Raw genomic sequence first — 15,890 nt, 5'->3', positions numbered from 1 at the left:
GGATGTGCAAGGACACAGCACGGGGACATGGGGACATGGCAGGATGACTGTCCCCACGGGGCCATGCAGGCGTACGCCGCTACCACCAGCACCATGCATGTGCACCATGGAGACATCGAGGGACACCGGGTTGCAGTGACATGGCTTTGGAAAGAGGGTGGCCTGGGCACATGCTGACATGGAGATGCAGAGGCACAGGGACATGGTGGCACAGCGATGCAGTGATATGGGGATGCAGTGACATGGGCACAAGATGGCATGGGGACACAACAGCTTGGGGCTCCGGTGACTCAGGGATGTGGTGGCCTGGGGACATGGTGACACTGGGCTGTGGTGACACTCACCCTCCTCCTCCAGGAGCTTCTGCAGCTCCAGTGAGTGCTGTCACTGTGCCAGGTCAGAGGGACATGTGAGTGCAGGGGACACAAGACTGTGGCAACCCGGGGACCCCCAGGCATCAGCCCCTGGTCCTGTGCTGTGCCTATGTGTCCTTGGCCCCAGCCATGTGTCCCCAGGGGACCTGGGACACCCAAGCCCAGTGCTATGTCCCTGCATATCCCATATCCCTTGCTGTTCCCCTTGTCCCCCAGGTCCTCCATATCCCTTGTGTCCCCCATTGTCCTTGTATCCCCCAGGTCCTCTGTGTCCCTTTTTTGGAGAGGTTTCCCCAAACTTGTGTGGGACTTGGCAGGATTTGCGGAGGGAGGGTGGTTAGGATGGTTTCCCTGTATCTGGTGGGGGGGCAGACTTGGGGGTGTTTTGGGAGTGATTCCCTGAATATGGAGGGGCCATGAGGGAATTGGGTGGTTGGGAGGTTTTGGGAGGGGGTTCCTCAAATTGGGGGGGGGCCTGGGAGGATTTGAGGGGTCTGGGGACAAAGCACCACCCCCCCTCTGTACCCAAAACACCTCCATCTCTGCCCCCAGGCACCAGTGTGGACCAGTATAGAACACTACAGGATACTCTGCAACACTATAGACCAGTATGCCACAGTATAGACCAGTATGCCCCAGTGGAGACTGCTTTGGTCTGCTATGCACCACCAGAGATTGGTATGCACCACTATAGACCAGCAGGCACCAGTATGATGGCATCATCTGACAGCAAGTCGTAGTTACCACAAAAGAAATGGTTTTGCCTCTTCAGCACTTGCTGCAGATGAAAAATAAAGATTAAAGTGATCAAGTGGGCAGGGATGTTTCTGCGGCACTTTCCAGCCCAGCTGCATGAGGGGAGATTAGAACCACATCCAGCAGCTCAGCAGCTCGGACAGATCCTTCCTTGCTTTGCTCCACCTGGCTGAATGGTGGCAGCAATTTTGCTAAGAGACCAGCTGGCAGTGGCTGATTTGCTTTATTTTTACTTATCTTGGTGTGCGAACACCCTGGTTTTATCACTCGAGCACGGAAGCGGAGCCTGGCGCCGTAGCAGAGGCCTTGCAAAGTAGTGACATGGAAAAGCCCAGACATGGCACTGTAATGAGGGGACACTGCCTTGGCACTGGCAACCACGTCACTACGAGCACCTCACCCACGGGCAGTTAAAGAAACACAAAATTGGGCAAAGGTGGTTTAGGAGTAACAAAGAGAGCAAAGAAATAGCACCTAACACGCATAAAAAGCACCGTATATAACAAATACAGATGCAACAAAGAACTGCCGACCAAAAAAGAATGAGCACAGGTGCAAAAGTAAATATGTTTGCTAAAGCAAATAACATTTGTAACATTAGCAGACATAGAAAAATGAGCTGTAACACCCCAGTGGCACCAAAATGAAACTCTTGAGCTCAGGACCCCGAGGAGCAGGACGAGGTGCAAGCACAACCCCAGGAAAAGAGGAAGAAAGCATGAGATAACGTGGAATGTAAACTGCATTATTCCTTCTTTTCCTGTTATGATTAGATCTGGACTAGCAATAAGACCTTTGAGATTTTGGTTATACTAAGTTCTTGCCTATATCTATATGCCAGGTGTGCATTCTCTTTGCCCAGAAACAAGATTTTGAGCATAATAAATGGGTGGAGGGTGCAGGCAGCTGTCCTCTCTGGGCAGGTTTTTCTGCAAAACCACAGAAAGCCGGGGCGTTTGTAAGGCTGCCAAGAAAAACAAAATAAAATAAAACATGACAATTAAGAGCAAAAGCAGCCTGACCCCAGACCACACACTCATCCCCTGCGGCATTTTCAGAAGAAACCCCAGAGCTGAGGGCCGGGGTTATTCAGTGGCGACCAAACGCATTTGGTGAATGGGAGCAGCTATGTGGGCTTTCAGAGGAATGTCCAAAATTGGAAAATTGTGTCATGAAAGTGGAGAACTATGTTTTGGGGCAGAAAAGGTTCCTAGCCTCTCTTGGTGGTATTTTCAATAATGCAAGCGAACCACCTTGAGCCAATGCATGCTGTTTCCTTGGCTAAATCAAAAGAAATGAGAAAAAGACAGAAAAGAGCAACAAGGCAGAAAGAGTGAGAGATTGTGCCTGGTAGTATTAGAAAAACCTGTAGTGAAGAAGCAGCAATGGGACCAAACAGGGGAAAGTGTTGAAGTTGGGTGGCTGTTGCGTGAGAAGGACCACGGTGCCGTTTCTCTTGGGGTTCAGACTCACAGACGCCCCCTTTCTCCCACCAAACTGGTGTCAAGCTGCCTTGTCCTTGGCCACATTTATAGATTTCAGAAGCAAGTTTCCTAAAGGTAGAGGAGTAAATCTCCATGATTATTCCAGGCCATCCAAAGATAGGCTGCTGGAGAGAAGACAGACCCTTTGCAGCATCCCCCATGATATCAAGAAACTCTTTTTCTGTGCTAATAATTCACACTGTCGGGGGAGTAATTCATCCTTTCTGGGGAAATGTGGTCTAAAGCACTGTGCCTGCATGGTACCTGCATGGTGTGGCAATGGTGACCACAGTGGATGGTGTGGGAAGCTCTCCAATGGGTCCATAACAGCCCCTCAACATGTGAGCAGGGATGGGTACAGATGGGGGCTGGCAGATCCAGCGAGACCCAGGTCATCAGAGACTTCAAGGCTTTGGCAAATTGCCCCAGGAAGGATGCACTCAAACTCTGGTTTTCTCTCAGAACACCCCAACATGCACCAGGGAAAACAGTGCATGGAAATGAATACACCTCCTTTAGACACTCCCTTTGATGCCATCTCTGCTCAATAACCCTCATCAGATGCCTCCTCCACGGGCACCAGGCAGCAGAGCCTCCCCTTTCCTCTAGAGTGGAAGCACATTTGGGAGAACTTCCCCATCTTGACAAAGACTCTGGTGACCACAGCACAAACAGTTTGGAAAAAAGAAACCAAAAAAAAAAAAACATGGAAATGATGGAAGTGATCTGGAGCTATCCTCTTCAACCAGCACCCAAAGAAGCTGCCACTAGGAGCAGGAGCAGCTGGCACCCTTCGCAGACGTAGATACTGCAGGAAAAGAGCTCAAAGTGCCACAGCCAGAAGAAGCAAGGCAAGAAAGGCCCAGCACTGGCTATCAGCTCACCCCGTTAACACTTGTAGCGAGGGAAAGGCACAACTGCAAGAAAGATGACCTTGCAAAGTGGCCCAGTTAAGTCCCATTTGTGGGCAGAAATGGTGATGAGAGGATTTCTCACGCTTCATCTCAATGCTTGCCAGCTGCCTGTTGTTCAACAGACCGGTCCAAAAACACCAGTTCTCCAGGATCACCAAACTGAGTCAAGAGGAAGTCTGCAAGAAAGATGTCCTTGAGAAGCAGCGAGACTAGACAATGACAAAGGCCAGATTCACAGAGGTCTTCTGTGGGGCATTTCAGGGACACGACCTGAGCCAGTTTTTGTCCCACACCCAGAGCCAAAGGTGAATCTTCTCCCTCCTGAAGGAGACCGGTGGGGAAGTGAAGGTGGGGACACCAATCTCTGCATTACAAAAGGCCACCTGCCCCTTGTCATATTCCAGGGACAAAGAGACCCTTCGGGGGATGCATCTGTGTGGCAGTGGGGTGTGTTCAGGAGAAGGGGAGAGCCCGAAACATAGCCTCCATCTTCAGCACTGCCCAGATGCCCTCCTTGGGGCTCTGGGAGTTCTTGTGGCCCGGGAGCTGCTTGGAGGTTTGGAGAAGATCGGAAGTGTTATCAGGAGCTCCATCTGCCTTTAGAGGAGCTCACACTCCCCTGTTTCCATAGCTGTTTCCTATGGCTATATCCCTATCCCTATAGTTGTAGGGAATATTCCCTATATCCCTAGGGCTGTAAGGAATAGCTGTAGAGCAGCTATATCCCTAGATATGTCCCTAGAGCTGTAGGGAATAGCTGTATCTTCATATATGCCTATAGCAGTAGAGGAGCTCTATTCCTGTAGATATGCCTATAGCTATAGAGAATAACTATACAGGAGCTGTATCTCCATCTCAACGGCTATAGAGCATAGCCGTTGTGGCCTCTGTGGCCACAGGCGGTCCCACCATGTCAGGGACACAGCATGAGCCGCAAGTTGCTTCCAACGTAGAGCCATGGGTGCAGGGTATCACCAGGGTATGGATGCAGGGAGAAAGTGAAGATGAGGCCTCTGTCCTTGGTGTCAGTGAAGGCCACCTGCCCACCAGCACAGTCCAGGGACCCCTGAATGGTCCTGAGGAGCTGGTGGAGGTGCAGGGAGGTCCAGTCAAGGTGGGTGAAAGCTTAGTACTGCGGGAACCACTGCCCCATGGCCCAAATCTTCTCTTTGGGGAAAGCTGGAGGATGCCCTTCCTCTGGAGGGATCCTCCAGCCACGTCAGGGGCCCACCAGACCCCACCATCAGCCACTGCCACCTTCCACTCGTGCTGCCCTCTGGTGAAGCCTGGGCAGCCCAGCACGCAAGGCTCCGTGGTGAACCTCTCCAGGGTGTCAGGCAGCGAAGCCCACACATCTCCATCAAACCTTGCCGATCTGCTGCCAGGACCAGGAATGGGTTGGCAGTGCCTTTGTCCAGGGTGATATCCACCAGGGACAGAGGAGGAGAAGACCCTTAGGAGCCCCAGTCCTGGAGAAAGGGAGATATATGGTGGCCTGTGTTTGCCCCCAGGCGTCTCCAGCGTGGCGTGGGAAAATCCCTGACACTGCATTGCCCCAATATCGGTGCCGCCTAAATGCTCCTTGGTGTGTGTGGACACAGACCAGCTCAATTATATGTCAATCTGTGCTCGCAAATTTCCTGTTTCTCCTAGTGGGCCATGGAGGCAGCTTGGGTGTCTTTGGTGTGCAGTCGACAGAGGTACGCAGCCGAGATGATGCAACCACCGCATCTCAACCTCAGGGCAAGCCCATGTTGGGACAAGCCATGAATGTGTTGACCCATAACAGCTCTTCCACATCAGACACAGCAACTTTCTCCTAAGCAGAGGACAACATCCCTCTTCTTCCCTCCTTGGAACTCACCTTTTTCACTCCTCTCCTCCACTTCATTAGCTTGCAACTCCCCCTCTTCTATTGCCAACTCAGGTGTCTGCATGTTTGCAGAAAATCCACAGGACGTTGATGAACAGAGTTCACAGCTAGAAGTGGATGGCAAGACTCAGTGCTGAATAATGAGAAAAGTGGAGGGAATGATGGAAGAGTCATGGCATTCAGGTGCTTCTCAGACATCCCACATTCCCTTGCAGCATGACTCTAGGAAAGGAGATTGTTGGTTGGGTCCTGTCTTTGTTTCGGTGACAGCTCCCGCAGTCTGATGTAGTCATGGGGTCTCATGTAATCCTTACACTGCACGTCTCCATTTAGCTGTCTTGGCATTCCACTCCCGGCATTCATGCCAGGCCCTGTGTGGGTGTTTGTGGAGATGCGGTTTCCATGCCATGGGGTTTCCATGCCTCCACCTGACCAGCTGCAGGTCGGCGATAAGAGCCTGCTGAGCCCCTGAGAAGAGCTGTTTCTCCCCGCAGCAGAGACCGTGGAGCCTAGCCAGGGTCGGTCATCTCGGGAGCCACCCCAAGTCAGCCAGGATGTCACTCGGCGACACCAACTGCAGATCAGCAGGCCTCAGGGAGAAACTCCCATGGCCATGGCCATGCTTGGGGCTGACACAGGGGGCACCAAAGCTGCACTCCCCTTGAAGTGGTGGGGCAAGGGCACAGGTCTGGGCTCTTAAAGCTGCTGCCTGCTGGGATTTCTCATGCTGTCAATGGCTTGGGGGGGTGCTGGTGGAGATGCTTGCAGAGTGGGAGACACCCAGGTTGATCCACAGGGAGGGCTCATGCTGCCCTTTCCATCCAACCTCCTCATTTTCCAGGCTGCTGTTCACAGGCCCAGTGGCTTCACCTTGGCTCCTCAGGAAGGACCCAGCAAGTGGAGATGACTCTGCCCCAAGAAGTCACTCCAAAATCCACAGCTGGCTCCTGTGGACATTCTGCTCTTCTACCTGGTGACAGGGAAGGGATGTGGGAAGGCAGGACCTGGGACAGGCTGCCTCTGTGCGTGCTCTTCAGGGACAACTGGAGTCTGCACTGCATGAACAGGGCAGAGCGCCAATTGCTGGAGGCACCTTGTGCAGGCAAGAGAACTCTTTGGATGCCCAGGCGGGAAGTTAGCAGAGTCCGCGGAGCTCATGCTGAAGCAGAAACCTCCTGGCTGGATAAGGGAAGGGTGCAGGATCCCATCCTGCTTCCAAGGGCTGAGTGACCAGCGAGGATCAGCTAGCAAAATGCAGAGACGTCATGTCGAAGCCACTTCTCCTGGACAAACCACCCCCAAAAGCCAGATGCGGTTGGCAGTGGGAAATTACTTCTCAGGGAAGACTGTTGCTGTGCTTTGTCCCCCTGACTCATGCACCAGCTGCAGTTTACAGTCCCTGCTCCTTCACCTCTGTCCTTGCCCTGCTCTTTCACTTCGGGACTTGCAAAGCTCATAGCTGCCCCAGGGAAAGGCAAGGCAGGAGACTGCACTACACTGATATCAGGGCTGCCTAGTTTGCTTGAAGAGAGCATTTCTGGGGTAAAAGCAGTGACAAAACCACGGTGATATTGAGTTCCTTTCACTTTCAGTGTGGAAGCTGCGGTGAAGGAAGCACCAGAAGTCCAGGAGATGGCATAAGGTTTTACTCATTTTCTGTGGAGGGAAATGCTTGGCTAGAGTAGGAGAGGGGCAGTCGAGCCTGTTAGCTGCTGGGGTTGACACGGTGAGGTGTCGCTTGCAGCACAACACCTCGGCTGGAGACCGAGGAGTTCCAGCTTCTGCCCCGGAAGCATCTCAGGAGGGTCGGCTAGGTAAGTGACTTCTCTTCCTCCAAGAGCTGCAAATTCAAATTGCTTCCTGTAATCTCTGCTGAAAGCGGTTGTGCCACTTGCTAACAGATGAAACTCAGAGGAGATTCACATCAACATGCTATCCCCTGTTGACAGTGGGTTGCATTAACATCTTGGTTATTCCAGGCCTGCATTTTCCTCCTGTCCGAGCCATGAGAGCACATAATTTTCGCTGCTCCAACCCCCTCAACCTGCTTTTTCTCACAGCACCTTCCTAGCTCTGAGGGCTGAATAAGACAAATAAGGCATCCCTATTAAAATGAGCACTGTTTCTTCTCTTGCATTTTAGTTGAACTCGACGAGATGTTGGAGCTCAACTTTTGCTTCCCCATGGGAAATTTCTACAAGTCTTTATGCCCCTTGGGCTCCTTTGCATGTTAAGTAACGTGTGCAAAACAAAGTCAGGCCAATGGTGGAAAACTGATTGCAGCTTTAGCTATCAAATGACTGTTTGCTGGACAGTATAAAAAAAAAGAGCTAAAACCAGCCTTTATCCCCTTTTAGCATAAATTGTGCCCCATGATGTTCTGTCTTTCGAATATCCTTTTTTCATAAGCACTCTGTTCTCCCTCTTTTCTTCTTGTCTCCCTGCTTTCCTGGTTCCAGGTTGCCTGCCCGCAAGCAGGATGGTCCTTTCGTTCCTGGCCAGCTACTCTCTGCCTGGTTTGGTCTGCATTTTTGCTCTGCATGTCCATCAGCTGCAATCAGGTAGGGATCCCCATGGTCCTGCTGGTCCACAGCAAACTCCTTCTAGCCACAAGCGTTTCCTCTCAGCTGCTCCCAAAGGACTGTTAAGCACAGAGTAGTGGCATAAAAAATAGTAGCATCCCTCCAGATCCTCATTTTTGTTCTTCTTGCCATGCTGGTGTGGCATTTGCACAGGCTCGGTGGCCTCATGGGGTGATAATATAGATGAGCTGCCCAGTTTATTTTTACATGTTTTATAAAAGAATTTTCAATGCTGCCTAGAGCTCTGTATTTTTTCTAGTAATAGATGTGGATAGCTGGGGGTGTTTGAGTTTTATTTGTGTCCAAGTTGTCTGTTTTCTCCATCTGACCACTCAAAACCAGCTCACTCCCGTCCCATCACTGCCGCCTTCTTTCTCCTCCCTTCCCCATCCTCTTATGCCTGAGCAGTGCTTGTGCCCCCTCAAAGAGGTGTTAGATCCTCTTGAGGATGTGAAGGCCTTCCACTATAGGACAGGACAGTCTTGAAAGCAGAAATAACGTGTCCCTCAACTCTTTATTGCATCTGATGTGATCATAGCGTTGGAGCAGAGGCAGGGCAAAATGTAGGCATGGGTAGATCCGTTGCTTTTCTGAAGAACATCAGCAAGCCAGTCCATGTGGGATTCTCCCATTGGTTTTGGGTCATTTTGTCCAGCTCCATTCAGGGTGATTGCACCAGCACACTCTGTGGTGGCCACCTTGGGACAGGATGTGGTGCTGCCCTGCCACCTCATGCCGGAGCAGAGTGCCCGGGCCATGGAGGTGACCTGGTTTCGGGGACACTTCTCACCCTACGTGCACCGATACAAGGCAGGAATGGACCAGCATGGTGATCAGATGCCACAGTACCAAGGGCGGACTGAGCTGCTGCAGGATGGCCTTGACAAGGGCAGCGTGGCCCTGAAGATCTTCAGTGTCCGCCTGTCTGACGAAGGGAGATACACCTGCTTCATTCGTGCTGATTCAGACTATGAGGAAGCCGTCCTGGATCTGAAGGTGACAGGTCTGTAGCAGGCATCCCCATTTCTGCTGCTGTTCGGGTCCCAGTATCTCCAGTTTTCTATGGCGGGTAAGCAGCCAGCAAGAGCACTGTTCCCAACGGAGCCACGTGCTGGAAGCTCTGCTGAGAAAACAAATAAATTAAGTGTTTGCACCCTGTGCGATGCAAATTGGTGCCAAACAAGCGAATAAATGCGACTTTGTGGTCGTACTTGCACGAGGTCACTGTCAAAATTCACGTGTCGTATCTTCAAGTTTGGGATTAGGGGTTTAAAAAAAAGACATTCTAACACAGTTTTGGTATCAGCATCAATATTCATGAGAGCTATTTCTGCTTATGGTTTTAAGAGGAAAAAAGACTTCCTAAGGCATTTTCGATTGATACCCACGTTAAATGCAAACGTTTATAACACTAGAACTGAATAACAAAGACAAACCAACCCGTGCCTCCGTCTTCTCCACTGCAAAATCCCGATCGGCCACTTTGGCGTGAATGGCCACACCTTTTCTATTTAAAGAAAAAAGAAATTTTGGACGATCGTTATTTTTTGCCTCGGAGGGAAATACGGGAATGGAGACCCAATGGGGAAATGAAATAACAGGATTTCGAGTCACATTGCAGTACCGCATGGGTTTTCAGCTGCATCCGGCTCCTTTTTTTGCTGTTACGATGAACAAAATTGGGAAAATTCATTTCCCCAGAGAGCCAGTGCTGCTCTCCAGGTGACATCACTCCACGCTGCAGTTTTGCTGCTAAACCAAAGAATTTAACAAGAGTTTGGACTTTTTTTTTTTTTATTCCTATGCTGCCTAACACAAAATAAGTCACCCCTTCCATCTGAAAAGGAGAAGAAAACATGATTTTGTGAGGAATAATTCTGTCAGAAATCCGTTTTCCCTTTGCAAAACCTCTGACTACTTCTGCGGCAAAACTGTCAGCCTCATCTGAGCATGAAATTGCTATTTTTGCGGGTTGCTTCTTGGCCTCTTCAGGTCACACAGTGCAATGATATTTTCTGCCCACAGTGGGATTCGCTGCGATTCAAGGTGGGCTCATCCGATACAGAAATAACCCCATTCCTGCTTGGTTTTTACAGATCCCTTTTTCCAAAACGCCCAGCCATGGAAGATTGCCCTGAGCCTGGTCGTGGTCACTCTGATCGTGCTCTTTATTATCACCCTTTATCTATTTAAAACTAAAGGTAATGCGGCCCCGGGGGAAAGGTTGGCTGGGAAGATTTATAATATTTAACAGCCACTGTTTTTAAGGGATTGGTGGGTTTGGGAGGACACTGGAGCCTTGTGTCGGTGCCCACATCTTGGAGCATAAAAGTGCAACGTTCTCCTTTCCGTCAGGAAACACTGTTTTCCCATGCTGCCCTACAACACATAAAGAATACAGAGGAATAAAGGGAATCCCTTATTTTTTTACCAAAACGGCATGAAGTCCATGTGTCCTGTAGCCACCCAAGCATTTCCAGAGGCTTTTCCATGCTGCAAGTGCTTCAATTTAGAAAGTTAGTGTTCTTTGGAAGGGGCTATTATTTAAAAAAAATATATCAAAGAAACAAAACCAATTTACATTTCCTTTTTTTCTGCCATAGGAAAGCTCGAGGGAAAAATCGGTAAGTTTTATCTCCCGGCTTGCAAAAATTGGAGCATTCCCGCAAAAACAACGGGTCCACAGGGCACAGTTTTTTGAGGGGAGGATGGTTGGGAGGCCAATGGCTGTTTGGAAACATGAAATTACACTGTGATATTGGGGAGAATTGTTGTGGGAAAGAAAAACCGTGGACGATTTGCCGAAGGGCGAGCTTTGCTTTGGCAAGGTCCCTCAATGATGCTCCCCGCGAGTGCCCGTGCAAAAATGACTGGTTTTAGTGGTAACATGCTCTTTTTTGTTTTGCTTTTCAGCGACGCAGCTGGAGGAACTGCGTAAGTCTCTCTCTCCTTCTCCTCCAGGCTTTAATTCTTCAGGAAAATCCTCAGATATTTTTATTCCCTCTCCTTTGCCTGAGTGGCTGCCAATGTTTTTTTTTTAAGCACTCTCATATTAATTTCAGTAGTGAAATAGTCTTGGAAAGCTAATGCTTTTGGGGAGCAGCTCATGGAAAACTGCAGAGTGTTCTGAATGCAATCCAAAATAAGAAAATATAATAAGAATATAATATGAATGTAAGAAATAATAAGAAATAAAAAATGCTATTGAAAGCTGGTTTGCATTCTCATTAAATGAATGAAAAAAACCCAAACACTTGAGTTACTGAATTACTGAAAAAATACAAAAGCGCATTGAGTTATTGATTTTTTTTATTGTTTCCATCCTGCAGTTCCCAAGAAATAACCCTCTAGCTATTAAATCTGAGCTCTTTCTGAATTGCTTCCAGCAGGGAAAATAAATGCGGTTTAACATAGCTGATGTCTGTATGCGGCAATTCGGAGCAGCCTTGCAATAAGTCAGTGAATTTGCCCCCTCTGCCAAAGCAACCTTCACCCTTACAGCCCTTTAACTCAGTTCCCCAGGAAATACCTGTGTCAGTTAACAAAATATTGACTTGTATACTTTTCTGGTTGTTTTTTAGGGGCCAACGATGCAGAAATCCGTGAGTAATTCTTCGTTTTTTTGCAAATGATTTTTTACTGAGTCTATATGGGGCTCTGGTTCTTTTTGTTCCGTGTTCTTTTTTGCTGTGTCTTGCTTTGAAAGTGTTAAGTGAACTGAAAAGTGTTTTGGACTTGAAAAGGAGAGGAGAGGAGAGGAGAAGAGCAAATCCAAGCAGCAAAAAATTAAAGAGTGTCCAAAATGCTGCTTGGGCTGAGTCTGCCACTGTCTTGGCGGGAAACGCTGGGAAATCGAAGCCCTTCCCGCACCCCCAAGGGCTTTGCCTTGCCCAATGGGGCACATCCCAGTCTGCATCCCATCCGTGCTGATCCATTTTGTTTTTGTTGCTTTTCAGAGAAACAAGCCACAGAACTGGGTAAGTGTCGTTCTCCTTCCTACACAGGACACTTCCCAGCGGGGTGATTCTCCTGTCTGGGTATTGTGTTTAGGCGCGGGTTTTGCTTCTGTTTTCTCCCATAGAGGCTGAGTTGCCATTTCTTTCAATTAGGCCTAGGGGGTCATTTGATAAACCCATAGTACCGAGGAAAAAAAAAGAGGGGGGAAGGAAAATAGAAAGAGAAAGAGAAGAAAAAAAAGAAAAAAGAAACAGAAACAGAAACAGAAAAAAAAACAGAAAAGGAAAAACGAAAAAGGAAAAGGAAAAGAAAAAGAAAAAAAAGAAAAAGAAAAAGAAAAAGAAAAAGAAAAAGAAAAAGAAAAAGAAAAAGAAAAAGAAAAAGAAAAAGAAAAAGAAAAAGAAAAAGAAAAAGAAAAAGAAAAACAAAGGTTTTATTAAATAGTACCTCAGTTTTTAGTACAGAAAATCTGATGCAATGTAAGGATATAAAATAGGTAGAGGCTTTCATGCCTGATAAACATAAGAGGCTCAATGAAAGACACATTTTTTCTGGGAAGAAGGTGAGGGGCATCGCTGAATTCCTGAAGTGGGAGGCAAAATCTTGAATTCATTTTAGGAACTGTATTTTTCCTGGTGTTTTTAAGCTATCCCCTGTAATCCTGCCATGCTAGCAAAACCTCACTTCTTCTCAAAGGCAGTACGTGGAGACCCCAAACATGTGTGTGAATCCGGGCAGCACAATCAAATTCATACAAAATAGATGGAGCTGTCCCACAGCTTTAGACATTCGAGTTTTGAAGCTCCTTGCTGGTGTTGTCATTACCCACAGCTAACCTCATACCATGAGTGTGTTCAGATAACTTCTCATCTGAGATTTTTCTTTTCTTCTTTGCTTTTCTTTTTCAAGTATGGAGAAGATACGCGTTCGGAGAAGTTCGGTCTTTCCAGCCTATTTGAATCTATTCCCCAAATACTCTGGAGAGCAGAAAACAGAGCATGTCTCCTGCATGGGAGATGAGCGGTTTTCTCTCCGCCACTGAAGGTAGTTTCTGGAGTAGGCACAGCCCAGAAAAGGTGTCTGCAGCCCCTGAGCATCCAACAGGCCATTCCCCATTCCCCATTCCTGACCTCGCAGCCAGAGCAGAACAGGGCTGCAGGGGCCATGCATGGCCCCTTTTTCTGACCGCACTTCCACTTGAGGCTATTTATCTTCCCTTTCCATGTTCTCCTCTCGTTTTCTCCAACCTCCTCACCTCTTGCATGCTCTGTGTCTGTAGGCCCATCAGTATTGGTTTTTCCTCTTTTCTCCATGTTAAACTCCTGGGTTCGGGATGCTGAACCGTCCTGCTTGCTTTAAACCCTTTGTGCTGGTTCCCCTCCCACAGTGACCCTGGTGGGACCAGAGAGGCTTTCACCAATCCCCAGTTTGCAGAAGGAAGTGTAACCCTCATTGGACAGTTGCACGCTCCCTTTTCAGGGAAGTCTGCAGATTCCTGGTCCTCAATGAGGAATGCTGGCTACACTTTAGAGATGTGGGGACTTCCTGAGGCTGCAGGTCTGATGATGATCTACTGCTCTCTCTGCTCAGCATGTTCTCTCTACTTCGTGTTCAGATCCTCGTACAAATTCTGTGGCCTTGTGCAGCTTCTCCAATCCAGCCAGCTTTTACTTGCTGCCTTTTTCTTCTTCCTTTTGCAACACCCCATCAAGACCCCCCCTTCCCAGGGCTGAGCTCTGCCCTGACTCATTGACTCCCTCTCTCTCACAGTGGAGGTAACTCTGGATCCAGACACGGCCCGTTGCAACCTTGTCCTGTCTGATGACTGCAACAGTGTGAAACAAGTTGGCAAGCCACAGGATGTCCCTGACAACCCTGAGAGGTTTAAGTTCTCATCCTGTGTGCTGGGCTGTGAAGGCTTCACTTCAGGGAGATACTACTGGGAGGTGGAGGTGGAGAATGGAGGAGGATGGACAGTGGGAGTTTCCAGCGAAAATGTGAAAAGGAAGGAGAATATTATGTTTAAACCAGAAGAGGGCATCTGGGCAGTGGGGCAGTGGGCAGGTCAATTCCAAGCTTTCACCTTCCCTGAACACACTGTATTTTTCGAGATCCAAGAGCTCAAACGGATCCGGGTATCTGTGGATTACGAAGAGGGACGGGTGGCATTTTTCAATGTTGATGAGGAGACTCCAATCTTCACATTTCCACTGGTGTCATTCAACGGGATAAGAATCCACCCGTGGTTCTGGCTGGGTCCTGGGACACAGCTCAAAATGTGGCCCTGACAATGGGAAGGGAGGAAAAGAAGACCTATTTTTTCATCAGACCTCAGTACCTCCTAGACTCACAGAAGGACTGAGGTTGGAAGGAACTTGGGGGGGGGTCTCTGCTGCCACCTCCTGCTCAGAATAGGACTAACTTCAGGGCCAGGTTAGGTGGTGGTGAATTTTCAGAATCTCCAAGGGTGGACATCCCACCACCTCGCTGGACCTCTGTCTGGGGCTGCACTTCTTTCAAGGTGGGGGAAGGGGAGAATGAATCGCCAATGCTTGGTCAAAATTTCCCTGGTTGTGACTGTTGCCTTTCGCCCTCATACTTTACTGTGTGAACAGCACTTCCTTAAAAAGAATGGCATGTCTTAAACAGGGAGAAGTTTGTAAATGCACTGAATAAAGTTACAACAGTGAGATTTGTCTGTCTTTGAGTCTAGCACTAATGCCTGCCCCTTAGGCAGTTGTCTTCACTCCCTTTACAGCCAGTGGACAGTTGTAAGCATTTTGGAGAACACGGTTCCTCTTGTCCCCAAGGAGACAGCTAAGGCACAGAGGTGGGATTGGCCCATGGATGTGCTTGTCCCAGGCCCTGGCTCCCGCACGAGCCCTGATGGCTAGTTCACTCTTGTGCTGTAGATGTTTAATGGTCTGGAGAAGGAGCCCACCTTTGGTCCCACAGGCTGAAGGAGGAAAAGACGCATTTGACTACCCCACTGAGAAGCCTGCAGCAGGCTCAGGGTCCCACATGGACTCAAATAAAGCTGAAGGATTATACAATCATAGAATTGGTAAGTTTGGAAGAGGAGTTCTAGAGATCATCTAGTCCAATCCTCAAGCAAGTGGCCATACAGGTATCGAACCCCCAACCTTGGCGTTACTAGCACCGTGCTCTAACCAACTGAGCTAGGGAAACTGTAAATTCCTATAAAGCAGGGCATCTAAACTTGAGGCTTGTTTTCTGGCAATTCCAGATGACCTGGCTGTAGTGGGAGCTGCCACCTCCAACGGCAGCTGCCACCTCCAACGAGACCATATACATGTCTGCTTCCTCTGAGGCAAGACGTGTTTTCATACATCGGGAGCAGACCAAAGAAAATAGCTCAGAGGTACCTTCAGGCCTTTTGCCTTTCTCTCCAAGTCTGACCTGCACTTGAGAGTACTGCTCCCACACAGTTTGAGGCTCACGTCTTGCATTTATTCCTTACCAAGTGCACAATGTAGCTGATGCCAAATCAGGTGCGAGGCCTGAGGTCGCTCAGGGGCTTATAAAGAAACTGGTGACTGAGAGTTCCAAAGCCCCACAGAACAGTGCAATAGGCCTATGGACATGGGGACAGGCAGTGTGAGCTTGGCCCCCACAGCACCTTTGGGGCTTGTGCAGAAATAAAATGTGAAAAAGAAGGAGAGGTTTTCAGTGAAAGTGGCCCCCCACACGTGATCTCTGCAGGCAGAGACATGCTGGGCTGTGGGGTTTGTTAGACACTGAGCTAGGCGAGCAGTCCTTCAACTGAGACTAGAGGCAGGTGTGCTGTGAGGAACACAGAACAAGAATGCAGAATATGAGCCAAGCAGATAACCATGGTGTCTGCTTGTGAGAAAATTGTATCAAGGGACATAACCAATCGCTTTAGTAGCTGGAGTGCATGCTTATCGCTGTACACCCAATCACTGCGT

The 15,890-nt window shown here is 48.9% G+C and overlaps 1 protein-coding gene across 1 annotated transcript; it reads left to right on the top strand.

Moving 5' to 3' along the window:
- The first annotated feature begins 314 nt into the window (after positions 1 to 314).
- LOC134154443 (butyrophilin subfamily 1 member A1-like) lies at positions 315 to 14,228 on the top strand. The gene is made up of 8 exons (XM_062601149.1): positions 315 to 396; positions 927 to 1,052; positions 4,428 to 4,642; positions 7,146 to 7,215; positions 8,639 to 8,986; positions 10,080 to 10,184; positions 10,897 to 10,917; positions 13,711 to 14,228. Exons 1-8 carry the CDS (start codon positions 315 to 317, stop codon positions 14,226 to 14,228), a joined length of 1,485 nt encoding a protein of 494 aa, XP_062457133.1.
- Positions 14,229 to 15,890: the final 1,662 nt, after the last annotated feature.

Source organism: Rhea pennata, unplaced genomic scaffold, assembly GCF_028389875.1.
Source record: "Rhea pennata isolate bPtePen1 unplaced genomic scaffold, bPtePen1.pri scaffold_31, whole genome shotgun sequence".
In the NCBI taxonomy this organism is placed as follows: Eukaryota; Metazoa; Chordata; class Aves; order Rheiformes; family Rheidae; genus Rhea; species Rhea pennata.
This window is presented reverse-complemented; position numbering and strand designations above follow the sequence as displayed.